At 39.3% G+C, this 27783-nt stretch overlaps 5 protein-coding genes across 5 annotated transcripts; 3 read left to right on the top strand and 2 right to left on the bottom strand.

Moving 5' to 3' along the window:
• Positions 1-92: 92 nt before the first annotated feature.
• On the bottom strand, positions 93-2611 carry LOC120010632 (pentatricopeptide repeat-containing protein At4g18520, chloroplastic). Its single transcript, XM_038861423.1, has 2 exons — positions 326-2611; positions 93-225 (listed from the first exon to the last, which is right to left on the bottom strand). The coding sequence occupies exon 1, from the start codon at positions 2514-2516 to the stop codon at positions 654-656; it is 1863 nt and encodes a 620-aa protein (XP_038717351.1). The 5' UTR covers positions 2517-2611; the 3' UTR covers positions 93-225; positions 326-653.
• A 493-nt stretch (positions 2612-3104) lies between these two features.
• Positions 3105-7499, top strand: LOC120010297 (uncharacterized protein At4g37920-like). The gene is made up of 6 exons (XM_038861059.1): positions 3105-3302; positions 3419-3831; positions 4119-4287; positions 5434-5678; positions 6501-6688; positions 6986-7499. The coding sequence occupies exons 1-6, from the start codon at positions 3164-3166 to the stop codon at positions 7140-7142; spliced, it is 1311 nt and encodes a 436-aa protein (XP_038716987.1). The 5' UTR covers positions 3105-3163; the 3' UTR covers positions 7143-7499.
• Positions 7500-8568: 1069 nt separating this feature from the next.
• LOC120010106 lies at positions 8569-15301 on the top strand. Its single transcript, XM_038860807.1, has 13 exons — positions 8569-8861; positions 8963-9050; positions 9373-9472; positions 9571-9644; positions 9792-9863; positions 9957-10034; positions 11019-11143; positions 11397-11469; positions 11747-11808; positions 11891-12265; positions 13045-13147; positions 14079-14308; positions 15061-15301. Exons 1-12 carry the CDS (start codon positions 8767-8769, stop codon positions 14277-14279), a joined length of 1446 nt encoding a protein of 481 aa, XP_038716735.1. The 5' UTR covers positions 8569-8766; the 3' UTR covers positions 14280-14308; positions 15061-15301.
• A 649-nt stretch (positions 15302-15950) lies between these two features.
• Positions 15951-23329, top strand: LOC120010049. The gene is made up of 6 exons (XM_038860732.1): positions 15951-16429; positions 16526-16534; positions 21598-21663; positions 21830-21969; positions 22491-22628; positions 23097-23329. The coding sequence occupies exons 1-6, from the start codon at positions 16192-16194 to the stop codon at positions 23301-23303; spliced, it is 798 nt and encodes a 265-aa protein (XP_038716660.1). The 5' UTR covers positions 15951-16191; the 3' UTR covers positions 23304-23329.
• LOC120010048 (phosphopantothenate--cysteine ligase 2-like) lies at positions 23294-27480 on the bottom strand. The gene is made up of 10 exons (XM_038860731.1): positions 27428-27480; positions 27127-27283; positions 26918-27041; positions 26775-26819; positions 26600-26685; positions 26148-26200; positions 25970-26029; positions 25158-25259; positions 24355-24474; positions 23294-23792 (listed from the first exon to the last, which is right to left on the bottom strand). Exons 2-10 carry the CDS (start codon positions 27272-27274, stop codon positions 23553-23555), a joined length of 978 nt encoding a protein of 325 aa, XP_038716659.1. The 5' UTR covers positions 27275-27283; positions 27428-27480; the 3' UTR covers positions 23294-23552.
• Positions 27481-27783: the final 303 nt, after the last annotated feature.

Consider the following 27783-nt stretch of genomic DNA (forward strand, 5'->3'; position numbering starts at 1 on the left):
TTTAAGAGTGCAACAAACCTGTTAAGTAAGTTTGATATTACAAAAATGATAAATTAAAGAAAAAATCGAAAAACCGAAATCTTGGCCCAAATGAAAATATTGTAAAAAACCGACAATTGACACCCCTACCTTTAATTATGCTATTTAGGTATGATTACACATACTTATAAAAAAAAGAAGGTATGTTACACATTCATCCTCAGCAGCACCTATGTCTGGTGCATTCTGCAACGGAGAAAACAGATCAACAAAGCAGCATTATTTAAGAGTAGGCTAAGAATGGCAATTTTTAAAAATGTAGATGGTGTATGAAACATCTTCTTACAGATTATGTACGGTTTTGTGATGATTGCTAATAACAATGTGCATTCACCAGACAAATGCAACGAAACCCTTCTTCTTTTTCCGCTCTCTCTCTTTCTCTCGTCGTTCTCTTTGGGAGAAGTCTGAGAACTTGGTCGCATCATCTTCACGTCTATCACACTGAATGTAATCATATGAAGTTCAGTATTCCCAAAGACCCTTCCAAATAAAGAGCACTTGACTTCAACTTCTCCTTCTCTTACTTTCACCACCAGGAATCCAACCTAAAGTCGCGCTGTATAAACTTTTATCGCCATAAAGGGCTTTGCTAACTCTGCTCAGGTCGATGATTAGCTAGACTGCAAGTAGTAGTTAGACGAAGGCTTCGTTTCTCGGTTAAGATCTCCACCTGATGTAATGACTTTTGAAAGTACATAATCATCTACCTCAAAACCTTCTGCTTGCATCTGGTAAATGAGCTTCAAAGCCTCTCCACAGTTCCCATTCCGTGCATAACCCATAATCATGGACTTCCAAGACACCGAATTCCTATCTTCCATACTGTCAAAAACTTGGATTGCATCTGATAAATATCCACATTTGGCATACATTTGTATGAGAGCACTACCTACAAACACGTTAGACAACTCGGGCATCTTGTTTGCTAAAGAGTGAATCAATTGGCCATGCTTAACAGCTTCCAGATTGGCGCATGCTTTCAAAGCTGATGAATAAGTAAATGAGTTTGGCTCTACGCCTTCCTCCATCATCTCTTTCAAGAACTCAAGAGCCTCAGGTTCATGCCCAAAACCTGTATGACCAGAAATTATGGCAGTCCATGAGATAACATCTCTACTAGGGATTTGATGGAGGACCTTCGAGGCAACAAGCGACTCACCACATTTACAGTAGAACCACACAAGAGTACTTCCCAAATATACATTGGATTGTAATGAATTCTTGACTATTTGTGCATGAACTTCTCTCCCTGTTTGTAAGGCCCCAATTGAGCCACAGGCCCTAAGAATGCTTACTACGGTCAAGTTGTTAGCAACAAGCCTCCGTCTCTTCATCACTTGAAAGAGACTAATCGCTTCCTCACCAAGACCCTCACGGGCATACCCTCCTATAATTGAAGTCCATGTGACCATATTTTTACTCAGCATTCTGTCAAACACTTTCCTTGAGTCCGATATCTCTCCACACTTCGCATACATATCAACAAGGGAAGTTCCAATAAAAACATCATTTTTGTATACATTCTTCATGATTGCACCATGTAACTGTCTCCCGAATCTCAATGACTTCTCCTCTCCACAAGCCTTCAGAACACTACATGCTGTAAACTCATTAGGAGAAAAACCATCGCTTATCATTTGTGAAAACATCGCAAAAGCCTTTTCCCCTTGCCCTTGCTGAGAACAAGCAGTGATAATAGCCGTCCAACACACCACATCTCTTTCTGTCATTTGATCAAACGCACAAAATGCATTAGTCAGCTTTCCACACTGCACATAGAAGCAAACAACAGCACTATCTACAATCAAGTTCCTCCAATCACCCTTTATAGCACATGCATGAATTTGTTTCCCTAACTCATAATCCACTCTCTTTCCACACATATTCAATAAACAGACATACATCCTGCCGTTGGCACGTACTCCACTCATCAAAAAAGCATTAAACAACCAAAAAGCTTCATCGTCAGACCCCAAACTCAAATACCCATTAATAATTGCGGTCCAACTAACAATATTTGGCTTCGACATTTTGTCAAACACCTTTCGCGCATCTGCCAACTTCCCAAATCTTATATACTTACTGATCAAATTATTATCTACGTACACCATGTGGTATCTTAAACACTTGAAAGCCCTTGCGTGTATTGTTTTGAGGTCTTCCACTTTACGAGACGATCGAATCCACCGCGCAAGGACGCCATAGACAGGGCACTGACTCACTGATGAGGTATCTGGCAAATCGGCAACATGGTCTTCATTAGAACTTGGAGTAGTAATTGAACCGTGAAAATGGGATGCAGAAGATGGGTTTTTGTAAGAAAAGCATTGAAAATTCTCGGGGTTTCTGAAGTTGCAGTACCATGCTCTGGGGGTGCTTTTAAGTTTTGGAAATTGTGGCGGTTGAATGGCGAACAGAGAAGCGTGTAGTTGGAAGAAAGTCGAGTTCAGTGAGAGGAACGTTAACGGGAGCATTGGCTGTTTGGTTCAGAATTCCCGCGAAAGCACTTCTCAGTCCACTTTGAAATGAAGCTCCTTTAGGCAAGAAGATAGGTAGCCGTTGGCAGGGATTTCAGCATTTGTCTTAGATTTTTTTAATGGTTGGCAAAAAAAAAAAAAAAAATCTCGAGTCAGACATCATCACGAATTTACGAGATATTTATATATTTGAATTCTAACATTTATTGTATTTAAACGTAATTAATTGACCAAACTCGAATAGATTTAAACCTAAACAAGTAAATCGGACAATAACCTTATCCAGATTAAAATCTGAATAAGCAAACCAAATAATATTTCTATGTTTGAACCTAAATCTAGTTTTAAATTGGACACAAATTTTGTATTTGAACCCAAATTTCGTAAATATAACTTATGTCTAAACTTGATTTAATTGAGTAGACAAATTCGATCATTACAACCTGACAAAGTTTTATTCACTTCCAAATAAAAACAAAAAATAAGACGAAATATCTGTATTTTAATTAAAAAAATAAAATAAAATAAAAGTAAGTTTTTTTTTTATGGCACAAAAAAATTAGCTGATTTATCTAAAGCCCTAAACCCCCCACTGCCCCAGAACTGGACTCCTAGCCTCTAGAGTACTCTTTCGAGCTTTGACGATGGAGCTGGCTTGTGCGAGCTCTTGTTCTCTCACAGCTAAAGCCGCTTGTTCTACCTCCTCTCGAGCTGATGCTCGGCCGTATCTCTGTCTCCGTACAAATTCAGCTCGGGTTTCTGATTCCCTTCCCAAAATCGCAGGTAATCCTAGCTTCTCTTGGGACAGATGAGGCACAATTGTTTTTATGACCGTCTCTTTTGATTACTACTTGAAGTTTCGGAAGCGTGAGTGACTGACAGGATTTTTTGGATTCCAGGTTTTCGATTGCAGGTTAAACCAGTCAGGCAACTGAGTTTGTCCCCTGCGGCTGTTGTTGGGGACAGAACAGCTACACCGAATGACTGCTGTGGAGAGCAGTTATCATTTCCTGATTCTTCTCGTGCCACAGCTGTTTGTGAAGGTTCAGAGAGAGATGATAAGGACAAGAATGAAGATGATGGTGTTCAGGAGGTGGATGATCCTAAAATGAATCGAATTTGTGACAAGCTAATTGGGGTTTTTATGGTTGACAAGCCCACTCCGACCGACTGGAGAAGGTTACTCGCTTTTAGCAAGGAATGGGACAATCTCCGGCCTCATTTCTATAAGCGATGCCAGGACCGTGCAGATAATGAAGATGATCCTGGGAAGAAGCATAGTCTTCTCCGGCTTGGTAGAAAACTTAAAGAGGTGGGTTTCGTCATTTTACATGATACATGTGCCAAGACATATTTTTGATTCCATTTTCCTTTTGCCCCTTTTTGTTAGTTCAGACCTAGAAATGGGAAACATTCATGGCATACATATATATGTTGTTGATTATGCTATCATTAGATGATTTTCGTCTTTATAGAATCATAAAATAGAGATATTCAGGGAGCCGGAAATCTTCATTGTCCTCGGATATCAATTATGCATTTTCCTTAAGCTTGTGTTGCTTCCATATAGATTCATTTGTTTTTTCTTTTCTTTAACAGATTGATGAAGATGTTCAAAGACATAATGAACTTCTTGAAGTGATCAAGGGGGCACCATTGGAGATGAGTGAAATTGTTGCCAGGCGCCGTAAAGATTTTACGAAAGAATTTTTCTTGCATCTTCACACTGTAGCTGAATCCTACTATGAAGATCCAACAGAGCAAAATGGTGAGTCTGCTATTAGATTTTGGTGCATATGTGAGTGATGGTACTCCTTTGTAAGTATTCAATATGCCAACCTATATTAAGTCTGCTCTCTAAGTTGGAAATTCTACGATTGCCTAGGACTGATTCCTTTGCACCATCCTAGACCTGACCTGACCTGTGAGGACTGCTATTCTTGGATATATAGGAAATTAAGTAAAGCAGTCTAGTACTCTAGTTTCTGAAGATTGTGTATTTGGATTGTGCTTGTTTAAATAGAAATGATTAATTAATATAAATTGCCTAATCCACTAAATAGGAAAGTCAACACGTGCAAATATAACGTATATTTGACTATCTGACTAATCAATCTAATTATTAGTGCAGGCCGTGGCTTACTGTTTCATACTATACACCACATGGATCATCTATATGCACTATAACCACCAATGGTGATTGTAAGCCAACTCCATACACTTGCACAGGGTGCAAGGTTCAATTCTCCACCTCCCACTAAAAATTAAGGACATAATCCTATCAGGGGCAGAACCGCCCCTACCCAAGGTGGGGCAGCCGCCCCACCTTAAAAAAATTTAATGGTAACTTTTTTTAAATAATAAATTATGTATACATATCGATTAGATTGGGTGGATCACTCAATAAATGTCCCCCTTAGCCCAATAAAAGATTATGCAATATCATCAAAACATTAAGAAATAAGTGTTTGATTGAATTCACAATGATGTTATTATGCAATATTACCAAAACATGAGAACTCGGAAACAATAATTTTAATAGTTTTATCAAATTTATGGATTTGGTTTTTTATCTTAATGTTAACAAGTGATACGTATGGAATACTAGAAAAAAAAAATTTTGGGGCTCACACAAAAAAATTCCCCCCTAATATCCGATGCTAGTTCCGCCCTTGACCCTATGACTTATTAAAAAAATCAGTGGTGATTGTCTGATTTAATATACAATTTCAAATTATATACTTGCATGATGTACCTTCACCTAGGCAACTCAATGGCATTTGTTATCCAAGTGTAAGCGAAAAATGTAACTATAGCCTATGCATTGGACTTGGGCTGAAACTGTAACTTTATGTCTGGGATTTTGTATTGTGCATAAACTTATATCGTTTCTATGTTTCTTCTGTACATCAAGCTTTGGCAAAACTTGGGAATATGTGCTTGGCTGCCGTAGAAGCATATGATGCTGCAACTGAAAATATTCAAGCTCTGAATGCGGCAGAGTTGAAGTTCCAGGACATCCTCAATTCTCCTTCTTTAGATGTTGCTTGCAAGAAGATAGACAATTTGGCAGAGAAAAATCAACTTGATTCAGCATTAGCACTAATGGTCACAAAAGCTTGGTCATCTGCCAAGGAGACAAACGTCACAAAAGGCGAGGTAGTACTTTGACCATGTAGAAGACTACTTTTATGTGCATTTCTGATTGTCAAATATTTGCAATTCCGGATTTACAGTGTTCCTTGTTCAGTTACTGATACCAAAAGTTTGCAACGGTTATGTACAGTACCAAAATGCTTAATTTTAGTTGCCCATACATCATAGCGTGGCATAACATGCCTATAGACCAAGAACTGGTTTCTTTCCAACCTTTCGTTGAAATAAATGACAAAACAGAGAGTAGATTGTGTGGTAAGTGGTAAGCAGTTGAGATAATTCAGGTGTGCTAATCAGGGAAAAGTGGAGAGAAAGGACATTTGTGGAGCATTCATGTCATGATGAATCATCTCATAACAATGAAAATGTGGTCAATATGGCTAGTTTTCTTACAACAGTAGTTGCATACCATCATACTTTTTTCCGTGGACAGGGGAGAATTGAAGTGGAGTAGTGTTGGTGTTTAATTTGTACTTATGGGATCTCTGTATGAGCTGTGTAGAATGTGGAAGTTTGAACTAAGTCTGAAAGATCGGGAATCACTTTATTGTTATCTTTGCCCTTTTGAAATGTAACAATTTATGATACTGTGTTAGAATTCGCCCCCAGGGACAACCTGCCCACAAAGTGGGCCTAGTCCGGACATTGTCACTGTTTTTTTCAGTTTGCTGTGCTGGTGCTTGGGATGGAGGTAGATTATGTACCTGAAGTCCCTTATTCTCGTGCCAGGGTTCTTTGTCCTTGAATGGATAGACTATAATGAATAATGATGCTTTCTTTTATGTTATGTATTTTTCAAAATATTCATACATATGGCACATGCAGGTAAAGGACATTCTGTATCATTTGTATATGGCTACAAGAAATAACCTTCAGAAACAAATGCCAAAAGAGATGAGGATAATTAAGTATCTTCTGACTATTGAAGATCCCGAGGAGCGATTACATTCGCTCAAGGATGCATTCACCCCAGGAGAAGAACTTGAAGGGGAAGACTTTGACTGCCTGTACACGTAAGTAGCTAATTCTTTGTTCTGAATTATTTCATGCAGCAATATTGCTCAACTATATATTCACTTATTCCGAGGGTGAAGGCAAATTAGCCGAATATACACAGGCTTGGTTTTGAGGCCTATTGTTAATTGCCTTTTGCCATGGGAAAGTTTATCTTATATTCTTGTTCTTTTCTTGGACTACTCTTCTTAAGAATGAACTATAAAGAAATCAGTAAATGGTATGCATGTTCTCTAATTTATATTTTGAAAATTTGAATATGTTCTCTAATTTTCTGAATCCCCCTCATTTTGTAGTACACCTGAGAATCTCCACACTATGATAAAAGTTGTGGTGGATGCTTACAATTTCAGCCAGGGAGGCCTATTGAGGGAAGCCAGGGACCTGATGAATCCTGAGATCATTAGAAAACTGGAGGACCTGAAGAAGGTTGTGGAAGACCATTTCATGTGATGTAGATCCTTGGTGACCAACCGGAGGCCCCCGTATAAATTTCTTAGATGAAGTTGCAAATTTACAGCCATCAACAAAGAACTAGGACCTTTTATCAGAAAGCAAATAACTTGAGCTTGCCTACTGCTCCTATCATCGTGTGATGCACGTATGGTGGCGTATGGAAGTTTCCGCATTTTAGTTTCAAGTGTTTCCTTCATCTCTGAAGTCTGAAGCAACTCCTGTATTGCCTATGGAGATGTTGCATATCCTTGAGCCAAATGTCTAAGCTACACTGATATTTTGCCATTGCAGTTTTGGCCTTTGGACTGTCTTAGGGAACTCTCCTCCTCTTGTTTAATAGGATTAAAAGTACATGTACAAGTTGTTGCTGCTGTAACAAACCTGAAATTGGAAGTGGAAGGCAGATTAGCAGAACAATACTTCAAAACTCTAATTGAATTGCAAAACCAAATAACAAGAATAAATCACTTCTTCTAGGGATTGTCCACAAAAATATCAGCTTAATTAAAATGGGTCTTGTTAACGAGTTTCTTGAGGATAATGGTTAAGAATTTATCGCAACAGCATATCATGTATGACATTTATGATATTTATGCAATGCCTTGAGTAGGGTCATTAGAAAATTACTCGAAAAATTGAAACTAATGGTCATTTATTATAAAAAAAATATTTAGTAAGAATTGACTAAAAATCGACCGAATAACCGAACTAACCGAAATAACTTTCAATAAATCGGTTAAATTCTTATAAAAAAAACTCCGACCATTTACACCTCTAGACATGAGCTGGATAGTGTATGAGTTTGGCAGTGTGTCGCAACTGTGTTCAGTTGCAACACACCTTACAACATCACAGTTTTTTGTGACACGCCAAACAGCTTTTGCGTTCTAACTCACCTCACAGCACCACAGCTTTTTACCTCACAACACCTCACCACACCTCACCACACTCCCAAACACTTACAATATATGTTGACTTGTCCTACGTAATCAAATTAGATCAATTATTGTATTTTAGATTAACGTATAAGGTAAACCTTGAGTGATTTTATATTAATATTATTAGTCATCTAATATAAGCGTAATTTTGATACGTCAAACGCACCGCACCGCACCGCACCACAGTTTTAAAAATTAAGCGCCAAACAGCTTTTTGCGTTTCAACTCACCTCATAGCACCACAGTTTTATAACTCACAGCACCACACCACACCACACCTCACAACACCTCACAGCATTCCCAAACAAGCCCACTCCCATTAAACTGTTGAATAATAATAACTACTCTCCAAGGCCCAAGCAGAAGCTCGGTCCAGCTTCTCTTCGAGCCCAAAATAGCCCACTCAAAAATATTTCAACAAGCCCAGCCCAAGCTTCTCTCCATTTATCTCCGTTTCTTCAGCTCCATGAGCACCGGCAAATCACGCTGACTACTATAAATATAATCCGAATACCCTTTCCCTTTTGAATTGAATTTCCGGTAAGCAACGTATTCAATAAAACCACGATTATCAAGCACCGTGATAATCAGATCGCCTCTTTTTGATTCGAAACTTCAAACCAAATCAAGATCACACGCGGCAGTGGTGTACGATTTGCGGGTGTAGGTTTAGTTAATATTTGATGAGGAATGAGACGATGAACAAGAAATCCAGTTGCTGCGCAATTTGCGATTGCTCGAATCGCCCTTCTATTTGCGCTGTTTGTGTCAATTACAGGTATGGATATGGTTTCTCTGTGGATGCGTGTCCAGATATTGGTGTTTTTTACGGGCGTCAATTTTGACTTGTGATATTGTGGATTCATGCCTTCTATGCAGATTGAATGAGTACAAAACGTTGTTGAAATCATTGAAGAGTCGTCGGGAACACTTGTATTCAAGATTGAATGAAGAGCTTGAAGCTAAGGTTTGATTTCCTGACTGTTTGTCTGCAGTTAGGGTGTGTAAGGTTTATGGAAACTCTATTTCTGTTCTCAAAACAAAGTACTCCGAATGGCCTTGCATATTTTTGAATTTGGTTATGGATAGACTTATTATATATGAATGATAGGATTCAGAAGTATTATAATTGTGAAAGGAAGTTCAATTCACTTATGCTGATTCGCTTCTTTTGTAGCTTTTTGAGTGCCTTAGAATGGATTCTTTTTCTTTTCATTGAGTATATACTTGTGTGTTTCTCTGTTTCTATTTGGTATTTCTGATAGTTTGTTGTTTTTAATACTCATCAGCGGAAGGCAGACGAGCAGCTCAGGTGGAGAATGCTTCAAAAGGAGAAGCTTGCAAGTTTGAGGGAGAAACTCCATCATGGTAGAGAGCAACTCAAGCAAGGTAAACTGATTCTTTATCACCTTCCCCACCATTGATTTAGCTTGAGAGTTCTTCTTTGATTACCTTATCAACTTCTACAACTGTGTAACACTTTTCAGAGAAGATGAAGGTTCAGAAGATGTCTTCTGATTTAAAGGTCAAATATGAGGTGCTTGAATCAGCTCGTAGTACGGTATTGGCAACGACCCTTCATCATCACCATTTTCTATTCCTCATTATTATATTTATTTGTAATCAGATTTCTGGTTATATAAGTCACCACAGAGGTCTTGTTTTTGAAAGTTATAATTTCTGTATACTTTGGTCTGTCTCTTTGCAGTTGGAGAAAAATCGAGTGGAACAACTGGATAAGTTCTATCCTAACCTTATTTGCACTCAGAGTTTAGGATATGTGAGAACCACTATCCTTCTCCCTTTTGAACGTCAGTTTATTTAACCTTTCAACAGAATCGATTTTGACAAAATACTATTTGGTCAATTGTAGATGGCAATAACGTCTGAACGGCTTCATAAACAGTCGTTGATCCTAAAGCAGATATGCAAATTATTCCCTCAACGTCGGGTAAGCCTATCAATTATTATTGTAGATTGATTCCCACGAATGAATAATAGTGATCAGTAATCTTTTCAATAATCTACAATGTTTCTTGATAAACTAGAGAATTTCAACATTTGATGCACTTACTTGCACTGGTGCACTTACATGAAGTTGTATAGATGTAGTCTTGTGGATACCAAATATTCTTTGAGTGGCACCAAATACCTGGCAGATGTTCTTTGACTGGTCCCAAATACCTGTCTACTATTGTCACAAATAGAGAAGCCTGGAAGTCACAATTGATTTTTCAGGGCAAAGTCATTAAACTAAAGCTAAAGAACTGAAGGATAGTAAACTAGTCGTTGTTGATATTAATACAAAATACAAGGCTCATTACAAGAATTTTGATGGTTCAGAAATTGATGCCCAGCCCAGGAGGTGAAGTCCTAGACTAGAGAGACTAAAATTATATTTTAATGCCTGTATAGGCCATGTTACTGCCTTGCGTTGGGAGTTGAGACATTCCACTTCTTTTATTAGCACTCTCATGTCTCATCACTGAGAGAAAAGGGTGCAATTTCTGGATTTGTGCATGTGTGGGAAGGGCATATGTGATGCTTAGGTGGTAATGAACCAAGATTATTACAAGTCTACATTTAAGTTTTTGAAGTTGAGGTCAAAAAAATGGTACCAAAAGTACTGCAGTTGAATTTTGTTGAGATTAAAACTAACAATTCAGCCTTTGGAGTCTAGGGTGAATAAATGATGTTACAACATAAATTCTAGGAGATTAGAGGACTCTTTACTCGAGCATGTACTTCTGAGATTTTAAGACAAAAACATTGGTATGCAAACTTGAAAAAGTTCATAGATTCCACTACAGTTGGTATTGTTTCAAAATTTTTTTAATCTTTGGGAGTGCTTTTACATGTGATGATAGATGGAGAGAGAGATAATAATCGGATAACTTTAGAGTTCTGGTGAGATTTGTCCATTGTTATTTTTCAGGTTACTGTAGATGGAGACAGAAAAGATGGCTCGAATGGTCAATATGATCAAATTTGCAATGCACGCTTACCAAGAGGGCTTGACCCGCATTCTGTTTCATCTGAGGAGCTTGGTGCCTCATTGGGGTAATATATCTTTTGTTACCATACAGTTGTCTGTTGTCTATCAAAGTATTATTGGGGAGATTGCTAGAAATATGCTGGACCGTATATGTTGTACAGATTCTTCTTCTGTGATTCAAATATGGCCCCTGGGAACCCATATCACGAAATCCTCACTTACAGTTATCTGTCTTTAGTGGAAAAAAGGATAGTGTAACTGGTTACTGATTGCCTCAAATGTTCCTATAGTAATAATCCATTCTGATGTTTTGAACAGATACATGGTCCAACTTCTGAATCTTGTTGTTCAGAACTTGGCTGCTCCGGCGCTTCACAATGCAGGTTTTGCGGTGAGCACTGTTGCTCACATGTTGTGATGACTATGAATTTAAAAAATTTTTGGAAGCTCTGGTGTCTGGGTTTGGACCATTGGTACTTCTTAGTCATTCAGATTCCTTTTGTGTAACATATGCAAATACTTTTTATCATACTTTTTTTTTTTCTTTCTGAAAGTATTGCTAAAAAGTGTGGTTTATCATTAAGATTTAACAATTCAGGGATTTTTTTTTTCAAAAAAAAAAAAGTGATCCTTCTTAATTCTGTTCATTTGTATTTTACTCTTGTTAGGGTTCGTGTTCACGAATATGGCAACGAGATTCTTATTGGAATGCACGGCCATCTTCAAGAAGGTATTGGCCGAAGTTATTATTTAAATAGGCAACTTAGGGTTTTAATCCACTTGTGATTCTGAATGGTAATTGTTCCATGCAGCAATGAATATCCTCTTTTTATACCACGCCAAAATTATTGCTCCACTCGTGGTGAAAATTCATGGACTGATAGAAGCTCAAGTAATTTTGGAGTTGCTTCAATGGAATCTGAGAAAAGACCTCACCTAGATTCTTCTATTAGCTTTAATTATTCTGCAGCCTCTCCTCATTCTGTTGAAACACACAAAGACTTGCAGAAAGGGATTTCCTTGCTCAAGAAAAGTGTGGCGTGCATAACGGCTTACTGTTACAACTCTCTATCATTAGACGTTCCTTCAGAGGCATCTACTTTTGAAGCCTTTGCAAGATTATTGGTCACATTATCTTCTTCTAAGGAAATTCGATCTGTTCTTTCCTTGAAAATGGCATGTTCAAGGTATGTCTGCATATAAGTTCAGTAATGGTATGTGAATTTCAAATGGTGAATACTGATGGTTAGATTAATGGAATGACTTGGCACTTCACTTATTTGACATAGATCTAACTCCATATGTGGGAAGTTCAGTATTCCCCTTTAATGTTGTTTATATGACTCCCATAATTGGATGGTTGGCATTGGCGTAACATTATGTCTCCATAACCCTATTGCATTGAATTCCTCTCGAAAAAAGTCGATAGAAGTTGTGATGGCATCATATCTATGAAGTAGTATCCGATGCTAAATTATCACAAAGGATTTTGGCTTCTATACAGTATAGTGGCTTTATGAGGCTATATGCAGATATGTTGTTGACTGAATTTAGCCTTTACTACAAATTTTTGTAAGGCTTTTTTAGGGACCTCTTATAACTTATGCTAATCAAATGTATTTTCTTGAGAGCAGATTAAATCATTCTGCTTTAGCTTTCTCGGGTGCATAACTTTTTTTTTCAATGGAGCTTTTTGTTAAAGATAAGTGCTGGAGATTGACTCCACCTATTCTTTAAAGTTATAACAACGCATGTAGCCTTTTGTGCCTATGCATCTTTGCGGCCCTTATCTGGGATAATTCATGTTAACATATGTTTTTGGTTCGATATTCAACAAGGTGTCATGGCAGATGAATGTTCTTTACTAACTTTTTCTCTCTGTTACAGTTGCAGTACATTTAATATTGTTCCTTTCTGGTGTCTGACTCTTGACTCTATTTCTTTTGTTTTCTCATTGATATTTCAGGTCATGTAAGCAAGGTCAACTTTTGAACAAATCTGTTTGGAATGTGAATTCAACTATTTCATCCAGTTCTTTATTAGAGAGTGCCCATACCATGTCTTTAACGGTATGGCCATGGTCCTGCTTTTTGTTGTCATAGAAATATTTGCTTTTGTCTCTCCGAAGGCCTGATTACTCTGTTCAAGTTACCAGTGTTGCACATTGTTTTCATTTATATGTTTCTTCATCCTTCTCTTTTAATATGTCGCTCTGTTGTTTTCCTTCCCTTTTTTTTGGGAAGGGTGAGTTGGGTAGGAGTTGCGGGGCAGGGAAGGGATGGAGGTTGGAAAATTAAATGTTTGTAGGATCAGCCTTATTGATATGGGAGGGATGGCATAGAGATGGTACCATTTATTTTAAAAAAAAGTTGGCACTTGAATCATTTATTAGTCTACATAAGCCCATAAGGTCGTTTTGAATTTATCTGCTATTGGTTTTGTCTCCATTGAATCTCTTTTTACTTTCCATTTAAGAGAATAGAGAAGGAATTGGATGACATGAAGAGTGTGTTTGGATTGAGGGATTTGGAGGGAAGGGAAGAGAAGGGAAAGAGAGTTTCCTTCCAATTCTCTTGTTTGGATAGTTTATAAAAAATTGAGGGGAGGGATTTGAGGGGATTTGGGAGGAAGATTTCATTAAATTTTTGTCAAAATTATTTCCTCCCAAAATGGAGTCATTTGGAGGAAAGAGATTACTAATAAGTTACTTAGAAGTTTAAAACCTATTTTACCCTTGAACATAACACTTAAACATAAAAAATAAGGATAAACTAGTAAATTAAACTACTTTTCTTTCTTTTCTTTTTTTATCTATCCAAACATGAGAAGGGAAATGTATTTTCCCTTCCATTCTCTTCCCTTCTCTTCCTTCCCTTTCCCTTCTATTCCCTTCCCCCCAAATCCCTCTATCCAAACACACTCGAAAAGTTACTGTTTTTCTACTGCAATTCGGATGGGGAAAACTCTTGAATGATTTCCATGCTCTCTGTTTCATTGCAGAAAAACATGTGTGACAACATACCAACTTCAGCTGCCAGTTTTCTCTATTATGCAGCGGAGATGTCTGATTCTGGAAAGAATGAAATCCTAACTGATGGATGGGATCTGGTGGAGCATCCGACTTTTCCTCCACCACCATCACATACCGAAGATGTTGAGCATTGGACTCGAGCCATGTTCATTGATGCCACCAAGAAATGATCTGGTGTGCAATTGCAGCCTTGTACTTTGTAAGTCTTAATGGTCATTTCTCCATATTGCTATGGACTTTTTTAGCACACGCCCTAGCTTTGTCAAAACACCTAATTGGACTCCCAAAAACACTCAACCTCAATCTTCTTTGAAAGGGAGAATGCATGTGTGTTTGTTTGTACCTGTGTGTAGCAATGAAGGCTAGGAATTTGGGGTTGGTGTCTTGATCTCTCCAAGTAATCTCGGTGGTTTGCTCTTTTTTTTTTTTTCCGCATTCACAAATGCTAAGACAAACAAATGCGTGGACACACCTGCATTAGTGAAGTTTTGTATATCCAAACTCCTTTTGTCTGTTGCAAAATTAAATTTTCTTCTTATTTAGCTGAATTAGGGAAAACGAAAAAACATAAAGCTGTTTTGACCCACTGTCTTTGTTTTTGATCCTTGATCTACGATTCTACGTGGATTAGTAACTTGTGTAAAACAATTGGTGAACACGTGCTTCTATCTTCTTATTTTTTATGAACATAATATTGATTTTAATGTTTATTAATTTTAGTCTGTGAGAGGATTCGAATGTTCAACCTATTTGAAATCCTAAGAGCGGCTATCGCTAGGCCAATAGCTTGTGCTTTTCTAATATGCGAGTGTAACTGTAATATTCACCTTTTTGTTACATCACTTGAAAAGTTACCTCATTCTCATGTGTTCCCCAGAAAAATCAAGTATTTTGATGCTTTTCTTTTCTTTTAACTGATGAAGTCTTTTGCTTTTTGATTTGAATTGACAGATTCAGGCAGGAAGATACTTGTGAGAAGATGGGACTGTGACCCTGACTGGGGATAGATTGTACATTTCCAGACATTCTTTAACTTGTTTCGCTTCTAATTAGAGGTTACTCCCAGCAGATTTACATATTTGTTCTGTAAATATAAAGGACTCTGGTTGCTGCCTTCTGCCCTATGATTATTGAATTTCTTAACCAAGTTATCTAGGCAATGGCTTTGGGCTTTATTAAGGGGCTCTTTGCATCTCTTCGGTTTGGTCGACTATGTTGGTTTTCTCTGCCGCCTTGTCATCTTGGTTACACAAGGAATTTCTGCATGCTCTGTCTATTGTCGTGTGCTTCTTTGGCACCCAATCCCTAAGAGCACCTCGAATGCTAGTAACTAAATCACGTGTTTCAACCTAAGTAACTAAATAATTAACTATTTCTCAAATACATTTAAATTGCTTGTTTATGTTAAAATTTGAATCATGTGTCCTAATTAACTTTTACATATATTACTTTTTTTTTCCTTTCATTTGATCTATTTTTGCATCCAAGAAAGTGAATTACTATTTTTATGTGCCCATTTGAATCTTCCATTCGGGGTTTGATTTGGTGATTTGCGGAAGCAAAATGGTAGTTAGGCCATCTAACTGAACACGTTCATAGGACACCTTAATGGTATTAAGGTTCAATTGGTTGAACTTTCGGTATGATACGGATTTAAAAACTATGCTTAATACACGTTGTGGTCGCTGATAATTTTAGGTTACATAATGGGCAATATGGTAATCTAACAGGCAAACAGACGTAGCCGGTAGCCTAGTCCAGATTACTCCAGAATCCTAACCGGGCCCAAAATTTCCCGGGAAAAGAAACTGAAATAATGAACGGGAAAAGAAATCGAATACGACAGGAAAAGATATTCTAACGGGCATAAATAAATGGAGATTCAGGGAGATTCATTTTCAATCATCAAATCAAAGCCTGCATCTTCGTCCCTTGCTTCACGTCTTTTGATTATCCAATCAAACACACATGACGATGACCAACTTTTTCTAGATCCAAAGCTTGATTTTCCTTTCTCGCGCTCCCATCTCCTTCAATCGGAGCTCGAAATTACGGTATTTTCAGAAGAGAATTATACAGAGAATGGATAATTTGAGAGCAATCTGTAGGCCGCACACCGTCTTCTCTACCGTCGTTTGTTACAGAAATGAAGCCCGGTCTTTCATTAGGGTTCCATTCAAGAACCCCAATCACAGGCCGTCGCTGTTTACTCCTTGGCTTGAATCGAAAGGGAATCGTCCTTGGTTTCGCGTCAATCAGTGGAGAACTGCTGTTAGGGCATCCAATTGGAGCGACCAGAAATCTCCCTACGAAACCCTAGGTCTCCATTGGTCCTTTCTTTTCCACTTTTATTTTTCTTTAAGTTTATGTTATGATTTATTACAGGTTTCTAATATTATTGCATTGCCAAATGCAGAGTTAGAAAGTGATGCCGCGGAAGTCTTCACAAACACAAACAAACTAACACTCTGTTGATTCCGGAGAATGCCAGAGAAATAGTTTTCTATAACCTGTTTAGTCAATGAATTCCCAGGATTATAGACGTCTAAAGTCGGCGCTGCAAGAACACCTGATTTAGGAAGGAAACAATTTCGTTCATACCTCCCCCACAAGAACAAACTCTAGGGCAACAAAACAACAACCAACTGGGCCTAGAACAAACAAAAACTAAAAGCCCACAGAAGCACAACTGGGCCAGCCCAACATGCAACACCTCTACAAATAACATTTGTCCCATTTGTGATGAAATTTCAAATCCAGCTCCATCGTCTTCGAGTCCACATCATTCTCCCCAGGGCAGGAAAGATTCGTCCTCGAATTCGCAGTAGTATCGTCATCAGATGAGTCCCCATAGAAAGGAATTAAGTGGCGCACATTGAAGACGTCCGTCGTACGAATATGGCTTGGGAGTTTAAGACGGTAGGCGTTGGGGTTGATCTTCTCAAGTATCTCCACAGGACCGACTTTCTTTGCAAATAACTTGTTATATTCACCAGCAGGGAAACGATCCTTGGTGAGGATAGCCCAAACAAAGTCACCAACATCAAACTCAACATACCGCCTCCGCCGGTCAGCAGCTTGTTTGTATTTAGAATAGGAACGGGAAAGATTGTCATACACCGACTTGTGTGTCTCTGATAAACTGGTCACAAAGTCGACGGCTTTGCCATGTAACTTGGTGTTGGTGGGAAGAGACATGAGATCAAGGGGACCCCGAGGTATAACAGAATACACCACATGAAAAGGGCTGAACCCCGAACTCCGATTGATGGCATGGTTATGGGCGAATTCAGCTTGACACAACTTGAGATCCCAACTCTTAACGTGATCGCCTACCAAACACCGCAGTAAATTTCCCAAGGAGCGATTAACAACTTCCGTTTGCCCATCCGTTTGGGGATGATAGGCGGTGCTGAAATTCAGCTTGGTATTCATCAATTTCCATAGGCTACGCCAAAAGTGACTGAGGAACCGAGTGTCTCTGTCAGACACAATGGATGTAGGGAGGCCGTGAAGGCGATAGACTTCCCGAAAATATAACTGAGCCACATTCACAGCATCAGCAGTGCGCTTGCAGGGAATAAAATGGACCATTTTGGAAAATCGATCAACAACAACAAATATAGAATCATTACCCCGTTGAGTACGTGGAAGCCCAAGGACAAAGTCCATACTGATATCCACCCAAGGCTGAGAGGGAACCGGCAAAGGCAGGTAAAGACCGGCATTGGTGGTGGTCCCTTTAGAGAGTTGGCAGACCCTACAGCGCTGGACATAACGCTCTACTTCCTTTCGGAGAGTTGGCCAATAATAAGAAGATTGCACCAGCTGTAAAGTTCTGTCTCGGCCCACATGACCTTCTCCATGGAGTTCCTGGATTATTTGAAGGCGCAAGCTACAATCGGGAATACAAAGCTGAGTGCCTTTAAATAAGAAGCCATCATGCACCAAAAATTCAGACTTGTCCCCAAGCTGAACCTTACTCATAATGCCAGCAAAGTAGGGATCAGAAGCAAGTAATTCACGAAGAGAGTCAAGACAAGGAACCCCAACTCGCATCGATGTCAACAAACCACTCCGTCGACTTAGAGCATCAGCGACTCTATTAGTGACCCCAGCTTGATGCTTTACGACAAAAGTAAAACGCTGCAAATAAGCAACCCATCTCGCGTGGCGGGGGGACACCTTATCCTGGCGTTGAAGATGTTTAAGAGCTTCATGGTCTGTGTACAATATAAATTCTTTGTGGAAGAGGTAATGACGCCAATGCTTAACAGCTTGAACCACCACGTAAAACTCAACATCGTAGGTACTGTAGTTAAGCTTGGACCCTGAAAGTTTCTCACTAAAAAATGCCACGGGCCTACTGTTTTGGCTTAAGACCGCTCCAATGCCCTTTTTGGAAGCATCGCTGTGCAGTTCGAAAGGCCGCTGAAAATCTGGCAGAATTAAAATAGGAGCTGTTGTGAGCCGCGCTTTAATGGTGTGGAATGCTTTCTCTGCTTCACCTGTCCACAAGAACTTACCACCTTTCATACAATCAGTAATAGGTGACATAATGCTGCTAAAATGGGGAATGAAACGTCGGTAAAATGAAGCAAGTCCATGGAAACTCCGGACTGCCGTGAGTGTTTGGGGACATGGCCACTGTTTTATGGCCTCAATTTTCGAACCATCCACCTATAACCCCTCACCAGAAATGACATAACCAAGAAACAACACCTTAGAAGCCATAAACACACACTTTTGAAGGGCTGCGTAGAACTTCTCCCTACGAAGAACATGTAAAACCTCACACAAATGCTGGCTGTGCAATTCTGGCGTAGTGCTATAGATGAGAATGTCGTCAAAATACACTACAACAAACTGCCCGATAAACGGTCGCAAAGCTTGATTCATTACTCTCATGAATGTACTAGGTGCATTGGACAACCCGAAAGGCATCACAAGCCATTCGTACAACCCCTCGCGCGTCTTAAACGCCGTTTTCCACTCATCACCTGGACGTATCCGAATTTGATGATACCCACTCTTGAGGTCAAGCTTAGAGAATATAGTGGCCCCGCTAAGTTGATCTAGCAAATCATCTAAACGAGGGATAGGAAACCTATATCGCACCGTGATCTTGTTGATGGCGCGGCTATCCACACACATACGCCATGAGCCGTCCTTTTTAGGAGTAAGAAGGGCGGGCACCGCACAAGGGCTCAAACTTTCACGCACATGACCCTTGGCCAATAATGACTCCACCTGAGTTCGTAATTCCTCATGTTCACGGGGACTCATTCTATAGTGTGGTCGGTTAGGCAACACCGCACCTGGCTCCAAATCGATTTGGTGTTGAATGTCACGCAGAGGTGGCAAACCTTCAGGCAAGTCTGCTGGGAAAACATCATTAAAGTCAGCCACTATGGACGTGGCTAAAACAGGTACTGTTACGGGAATCCCTACCTCTTTTCCTATTAAAACATAAACTGTCTCAGCCGAAAGCAATTCCTCTTCAAAACGTGCCAATGATAAAAGAGTAGGATGTGCCCCTACTGGCTTGGGATGACCCGTCTCTCTACTGGGCAGCAGCACAATGCGAACACCATCAAACATGAAACTGTAGGTGTTAGCCCGCCCATCATGTATTACATTGCGATCATATTGCCATGGTCTTCCTAACAATAAATGACAAACATCCATAGTGACCACATCACACCAAATTGCATCCTTATACTTGAGACCAATAGAAAAGGACACTAAAGCCCTCTGTGACACAGCCACCTCTCCCCCTTTCTTAAACCAAGCTAACTTATACGGTTTAGGGTGTTGTTCAGTTTTTATACCCAGCTTTTGTACTACCTCCACAGACACAATATTCTCGCAGCTACCTGCATCAACCACAAAGCGACAAACTTTTCCACCAATGGTACAGGTGGACTGGAATATGTTACACCGTAGCCACTCATCATCATCACCAACCCTAGGAGTTAAACAGGTTCGTCTGATTACTAACGTAGCTCCCTCATCACCCGCTACAATCTCCTCATTGACCACATCAGTGTCATACGCTGGTTCTCCCGCAATTGCATTTCCCTCCTCTTCACATTCTTCAGCATCTGCAAAGAGAGCCCTTTTACCTGCAGTCTTTTTACATTCAGATTGTCGGTGCCCAACTTCACCACACCCATAACACTTCAGGGTACTACTGGAGGGTTTGCTGGGTTGCCCCACATTAGCAGTAGTCCGTCCACCAACACTGACACTACTCTGTTTCCCATCACTGGTGGTTCCCATACTGAATGACTGACCAAATGCGGCTGTGCGACGCGAATTCTTCTCAATCTGTAACGCCCTCTGATGAGCGGCTGAAACAGATATAGGATCAAACATATTGACAGTATCTTGGAGTTGTACCCTCAGGCCTCCAATATACCTTGATGTTAACTGGTCCTCCGTTTCTTGTATGTCATTGCGAGCTAGCAGTTGGTAAAACTCAGTAGTGTAATCATCTACTGATTTGACTCCCTGCCTTAGGCCTTGTAGTCGTTGATACATTATCCTCTGAAAATTGTACGGCAAAAAGGCCGCTCTGAGATGTTTCTTCATCTTCTCCCAAGTGCAGATTTTAGGTTTACCCGACCGATTTCTAGTTAACTTCAGTTGTTGCCACCACGCGGTTGCTCTGTTCCGAAACCTTGTTGCCACTAAAGGCACTCGTTTGTTCTCAGGTACTCCCTTAAAGTCAAGGATTTCATCAACTACAGCCAACCAATCAAGCAGTTCTTCGGGTAAGAGACTTCCATGAAACTCTGGAATCTCCGTGCGCATCCCCGATTCCCATTGTCTCCTATCATCCGCAGGTGCTCGCCGTTGTTGGTGCACATCGTCTTCAAAAGAAGCTTCATTCTCATCAGTGGACTCCCCATCTGACCCATCCAACGGTGGTCCCATACGCTGATTTGGGTCGACCCTACCTTGTTCTCGCATGAGAACACCCATGCCCTCTGTTAATTGCCCAACCATCTGTTCGATGCGTTCAATTCGTTGATCAACCCTCATAAAGTTGTCACGATCGTAAACAGTCTCTACACGTTGTTGGTTTTGCCGTCGAGGTGCCATAAGGCTTCGATACCAAACTGATGCCGCGGAAGTCTTCACAAACACAAACAAACTAACACTCTGTTGATTCCGGAGAATGCCAGAGAAATAGTTTTCTATAACCTGTTTAGTCAATGAATTCCCAGGATTATAGACGTCTAAAGTCGGCGCTGCAAGAACACCTGATTTAGGAAGGAAACAATTTCGTTCATACCTCCCCCACAAGAACAAACTCTAGGGCAACAAAACAACAACCAACTGGGCCTAGAACAAACAAAAACTAAAAGCCCACAGAAGCACAACTGGGCCAGCCCAACATGCAACACCTCTACAAATAACATTTGTCCCATTTGTGATGAAATTTCAAATCCAGCTCCATCGTCTTCGAGTCCACATCAGAAAGGGATTCTGATGAAGAGGAAATAAAGGTTGCTTATCGGCGCTTGGCGAAATTCTATCATCCCGATGGTCTGTTCTTTTTTCAAGTATGCTTAAGTTATTAAAGTTTTCCTTGTTAATGGTATTTGGAGTTTATGTAACAGTTAAGAAAGAAATGCAGGCTGACATGCGGAGAAAGTTTGCATCTATTTAAGGCAGGCACCTGAACTCATCTGTTTCTTTTGTGTGTGCTAAGTTTATGATGGCAGAGGGAGCCTCGAGGAAGGTGAAACAGCTGAGGCTAGATTCATCAAGATTCAAGCTGCATACGAGTTGCTCTTAGATCAGGACAAGCGAAGGCAATATGATATCGATAACCGAGTCAATCCAATGAAGGTATCACATCAGTTTATTCTCATTGTTTTCTTTTGCTTTAATTTTTTTTATGGAGGTTTACAACAAAGATACAATTTTTGCCATAGCATTCTCTATGGGCTTATAGTTGTTGCTTAAGGATATCTAATTTTGTCCTTAGCACTTTTCTCTACTAGTTGTGAGTTGCCTATAGTAGACATTGAGCCTAGTTTATATGGCGCCAAGAAGAATATTGATCAGAAATTGTTGCACTCAAACATAGTTCCTGAGCTTCCAAGGAACTATGTAAGAATAAAATATTTAACCATGAGCTTGTAGTTTTCATGTTGGTCTAGTATGAACTTTTTATGAATCGTGCGTGTGTGCGTGTGATGACTGTGAGAGAGAGAGAGAGGGGGGGAGGGAGGGAAGGAGGGAGGGCAAGAGCTTTATATAAAACCTTTTTTTCTTTATATAAAATGTCTTCTTTGTATTCAGATAATTTATTCTCAATCCATCACCTTAGTTAGCTTATCATTTTCATGCTTCTATTGTTCTACCAGGCATCCCAAGCATGGATGGAGTGGCTAATGAAAAAGCGAAAGGCTTTTGATCAGCGGGGTGATATGGCCATTGTAGCTTGGGCAGAGCAGCAACAGCGTGAGATGAAACTACGTGCTCGCTGTCTCTCTCATTCCAAGGTATTTCGGAGTTTGAGATACTTTCTTTGTGGTTTAGGCACTCAGGTCTCTTAATTATCTTTTGGACATTGCTACCTCCTAGTTATCGGTTTTATTCGTTAAAATATATACCAAGTTTTTGTCACATTGTTATTTAGATCAATGGGTAAGTGCTCGAAGAAGCTAAAAATTAATTTTAGTTGATGAAAACTAAATCAAGTAAAAGATGACTTCCTGGAAATTCTTTGCTCTTGCAATGACAAAAACGACTAATGCTTGCTTCAAGGTCGACCTCTATGGAACTATTTTCTGTTGATATCTCGTCATAATACCAAATGTTGTTGGCACTGTTAGTGATTAGAGTTGCAGGAATTTTCTTTTAAACTATGGTTTTTGGCGGGAACGCATCATGCATCCAGGCTCTTGGTTATAGATGCTTGTCATGATATGTGTGTCTTTTAACATTTTTGTGTTTCACTGGAACATCAGATTGGTCCTGAAGAAGAGAGAAGAATTCTGGCAAAAGAAAAAAAGGCTTCTGCAGAGTATATCAACAACACTCTCAAACGTCACACCCTTGTCCTGAAGAAAAGGGACTTGATGAGGAAGAAAGCAGAGGAAGAAAAGAGAAAAGTTATTAGTCAGCTCTTAGCTGCAGAAGGCCTTGAACTAGACACTGATGAAGATGCAAAATAGCCCATGAAATCATAGTTTTTCCATAATTTTTACTACACCATTTCTCCACCCCTCCACGATTATATGAATTCAAATGATATTGTGTATTACAGAAAGGGGGGAAAAAAACCTGTATATAGATGACGGTCTTCTCCATTAATTTCTTAATGGAGAACCTCAGAATATTCAAGTCTTTATTGAAGTTTGTATCTTGTTTTTTTCTTGTATATCACCTGTTATCCGCAAGTGTCTGGCTGAAAGTATCATCCATCAGAATTCTTGATGTAAGATGTAAGCCGAGTGTCTGTCTATAAGGAGTTCTATCAAGGGAGTTTCTACATCAGCACCTGGCTGATGTTTGTCTCGATGAACCGTAATCTTTTCATCAGTCATGACAACTGTAACCTCCTCTTTGCGAGTCAAAAGCTCATTAGCTACCACGGCATGCATTTTATACTTTTTGAGAGCCATATCAGCCTTCTCTAAAAGAATCTTTGAATCCGTCTCAAGCTGTTGAGTCAAGCAGGGAAAGAAAAATCATAGTCAAACTAGAAATAATTGTGAAATTTAAAAACGAGTATAGGTAGTACCAAAATACAATAATGTTGCTATAAGGGAAGGATTAAATGTGGGTAGACCAATCGGATGTTTCAACAGCTTATATATAACATCCATGGGAGGAGGAGCAAAAATAAACTACTACTTATGAGTAAGCTGGAAACTGGGCAGGCTGTCTTTTAGTACCCCCACCCTCGTTGAAATACAACTCTACAATTCTATGTGGCTCCCAGCCTTTCAATGACCCTTAATCCTAACCCTGAAGCAACAGTATGGGTCTCAGCCAAAGTTCATGTCAGTTTGTAGCAGAGTACTGACATACAACACCCAAAGTAAAACTCAAACAATTGAAATTGAGCTGGCAATCTATACTAAAATATGTATTTTCTTGAGCTACTCATAAAGTTTATGATGGCAAGTACTATTAGAGAAGCCCTTGACCACAGAACTGTTGTTAGGGGTTGGTCAAACTTGTCATCTCCAAAGCAGAACTAGAAGTAGCACAGAATCTAACCTTGAAAGATATGCAGAAGGCCAATGGAGCCCATTCTGTCCTCAGCACATAGAGCATCTTTGGAACTTGATTGAGTTGCAAATCCAGAGGGCCAGATGCTGACTGGATCTTGTGCACAGCCTACACAATTAATTTGGTGTTTAACGAACCAATAAGGGATTTGACATGGCACAAGGTAAACTTACAGATGGCTTTTAAGTATCATAAACCTTAAGGTACCCCCCCCCCCCAACTCTCAATTATCTTTGGAGTAGAGGAAAAACTTCCCAACGACTTAATTTCAGGCCTTGATAAGCCAAAATTGATTCACTTACGCTAAAAAAAGTTCCAAAAAATACTGAGTGGTAAGACATAAGATCATATCGGTAGTTACCTGTTTTCAAATTTACGTTTCTTAATATAGGAAACCTCTCCAGAATCTATTATCGGTGATGACCCCATTTGAACACGAGGATAAATCTTATACAATGCATGAACTCTTTTTTTTTTCCAAAAATAAAGCCATTGGAGAAAAATCTGAACCTATTTACCATCTCAGCAACATTGAACCAGCTTCCACTTGTGTTTGCTGAAAATACAATCAAGAAACTAAAAATGACAAAGGTATGACCGTATGGGAGGGAGAGCACTGCAGAACTATTGGAAACAATCGATAAAACTTTCAAGAACATTTCAAATGGGAATCTCCTTTGGCTCACAAGATACTGTTTTATTCCTCTAAATTGCTACTTGAACTGCGCAAAAAAGAAGAAGAGATACAAACGAACCAAAATGAGAAGTCTTGTAATATATGGATTTCTTACCATACTGTTCCATGGAACATAGAAGTCAGAAACTGCAGCAGCAAGATAAAACACGGCATAAGGCCCAAGATCTTTCAATGATTGTGAAATCATCTTTAACAACTGTCCAAGATACCAAACCAGATACTCAGTAATGGGAGAGAAGCTTTTTCATAGAACCTACATATCTAAAACTTTACCGCTAGCCATAGGTTTGTCAGCCTCAATCAAAATTTAAATCCATGCCTAGTACTTAATGGCCGAACGAGACAATAAAACAAGTCTTCAACATACTGGTGCAATATGCAATATTAGAAAAGAATGTAAAACTTATTTTTATGAAATGGGCATACAAAACCACCATAATTGATAAAGCAACTTTATCAACTCAAAAAACTCCATGCTGCTTTAAAAATATAATTCAAGGAGCAGTTTGACCAGAAAGGACGCAGTTTAGTCATCATCAATTGAGTAAATTAGAGAGAGAATTTTTTTGAACTGTTCGACGGGTTTAAAGTTGGTATCATGCTGTTGGACTAATTCGCTTGTAAACCAGAACCCGACCATCCACGAGTTGCTGACATCTAAAATTAATGGTTCTTCAGATAGCAACTAATCTTACTTGGTGACTCTGCACTGCCCAAACTAGACTAGCTAAATTGGAAACCATATGATATGAGCAAAGAATACGAATGCACAGACCAGCTAATCTCTAAGAAAAAAAAAATGTGACCTTACGTGGATGCAAAAATCTGGCAGAAAGATATGACAGGCCAGAAGTTGTCACGCACTATGTACTTTAGGAACAAAATTAGAAGTTAACTGAAGCTAACCTGAAGGTACTCAAATATTGTTGTGAATGGAAGTTTTAACAAGAGACCACCTGCTACTGCCTGCATTAAGATGAAATAAATGGCCCAGTGTTATGCTAAGCAAAAATCTTGTTTCAGTGTCATATAACAAGAGGTAAGATTCGAGCAATATAATTAATAAGACATCAACAATCCATACAGCTTGATGATCACTAATGGCTCTCTTCACTGCTTCAGAATAAGGTTGGGAGACTGAAATAGACAAAATTGAGTGAAACCATCAACGGTAATTACAACTTGATTCGCGAGATTAAGCAATTAATGTGGTAATTAAGCTGCCGGGTTGAAAAAAGAGCCCATTGACTGACCCCTTCCCCAAAAGGCAAATATTAATATACTCCATCTCGGTTAGTTCTAAAACAAAGTTTCTACATCAAAGCAGCCAAAATTGATGAATAGGAACCACCCATATAATATATGAAATGAATAAAAAAGATACAAATTTAGCAAAGCCAATAAGAGTCAAGGGGTACTGAGACACAGATATGAAGTATTTCATTCATGCACCAGAACAAGCATATCTGAAAAACAATAACCAGACAATTCTTATTTGCTGATGACGTATTTATCTGTGAGATAGAAACTACCAACCTTGAATTTTTGACTCATTAGAGATTTCAAAACATTCAAGAAGTGCATCATCCGGCAGAGAACTGCAATATGGCTGGCAGGTTCCACTGCATAAAATGCCCAACACAACGTTACAATAAACAACAGAAAGAAACAGAAAACTAAACAACATAAAAGGAAAATTTGGGAAATTCACCTCCGATATAAAAAGATGACTGCATATCCAGCCTTAACAAAGCAACTGCAATAATATCAGTAACTACATTATTTCTCAAATATATAGATCAGATAAAGTACTATCAAATCGTTCACGTCCAATAAAGTCTTGAGTTTACATACTCGGTGGATGCAGCTCCTCTGTGGCCTGAACTAAAGTTATCAATATACCGAACACAACGCTGCTCCAAAGGAACAGTCGTGCCGCCTGATGTTACACACACGATCCGCCTACCTCTATCCTCTCCTATTCACACAGAATTAGTATTTAAAACACAAGCTATACATACTACTATGCAAAAAAAAAAAAAGAACAAGGATCGTAAGCATGCCTGGCGGAGATGAATTAAGTAGAACGAATTCCGTCAATCTTTTCCAAACATTGGCGGAATCCTTTAGAGGAGGAGCGGAGTCGAAGAATGAGTCGATTTCCGCATCAAGCTTCTTCTGTAGAGTTAGTGTCTCATTTGTCGAATCCATTTTCAGCGTCTGCAATAATGTTAAATTGAAAACGAAATACTAAATCACAGTATCAAAATTCGGGCGTTGGTCCAGAAAGGGGCGAAAAAACCCTAATTTGGCAATCAGACATTGGAATTTACCAGAAATCAATTCACCTAGGAGGGAGCTTACCAGAGGGGAAGATAAGAGAGTCCAGAAAAGAAAAGGGTGGCGAACTCGGTGAGTGGACACAGTATAGAACGACGGAGAGGAGATTAGCATATCTGGGCCCAGCCCATCTCCGTTTACCGGGCATAAAAAAATTGGGTCCAGGGAAAAAAAATCTGAGTAACCTTAGTCACACCCTGATTTTTTTTAAAGACATCCCAATCTAAGTTGATCATCCTTTATAAAAATTCAAACCGCCAAAGTGTGACTAAAACTACCCAAAAGATCCGGCTAAGTTTGGGAATTTGAATCCAATGAGAATCGAACACATATCTGGGCCCCAGCCCATCTCCTTGTACTGGGCCTAAAAAATTAGGTCC

This window comes from Tripterygium wilfordii, chromosome 12 (genome assembly GCF_013401445.1).
Source record: "Tripterygium wilfordii isolate XIE 37 chromosome 12, ASM1340144v1, whole genome shotgun sequence".
Classification (NCBI taxonomy): Eukaryota; Viridiplantae; Streptophyta; class Magnoliopsida; order Celastrales; family Celastraceae; genus Tripterygium; species Tripterygium wilfordii.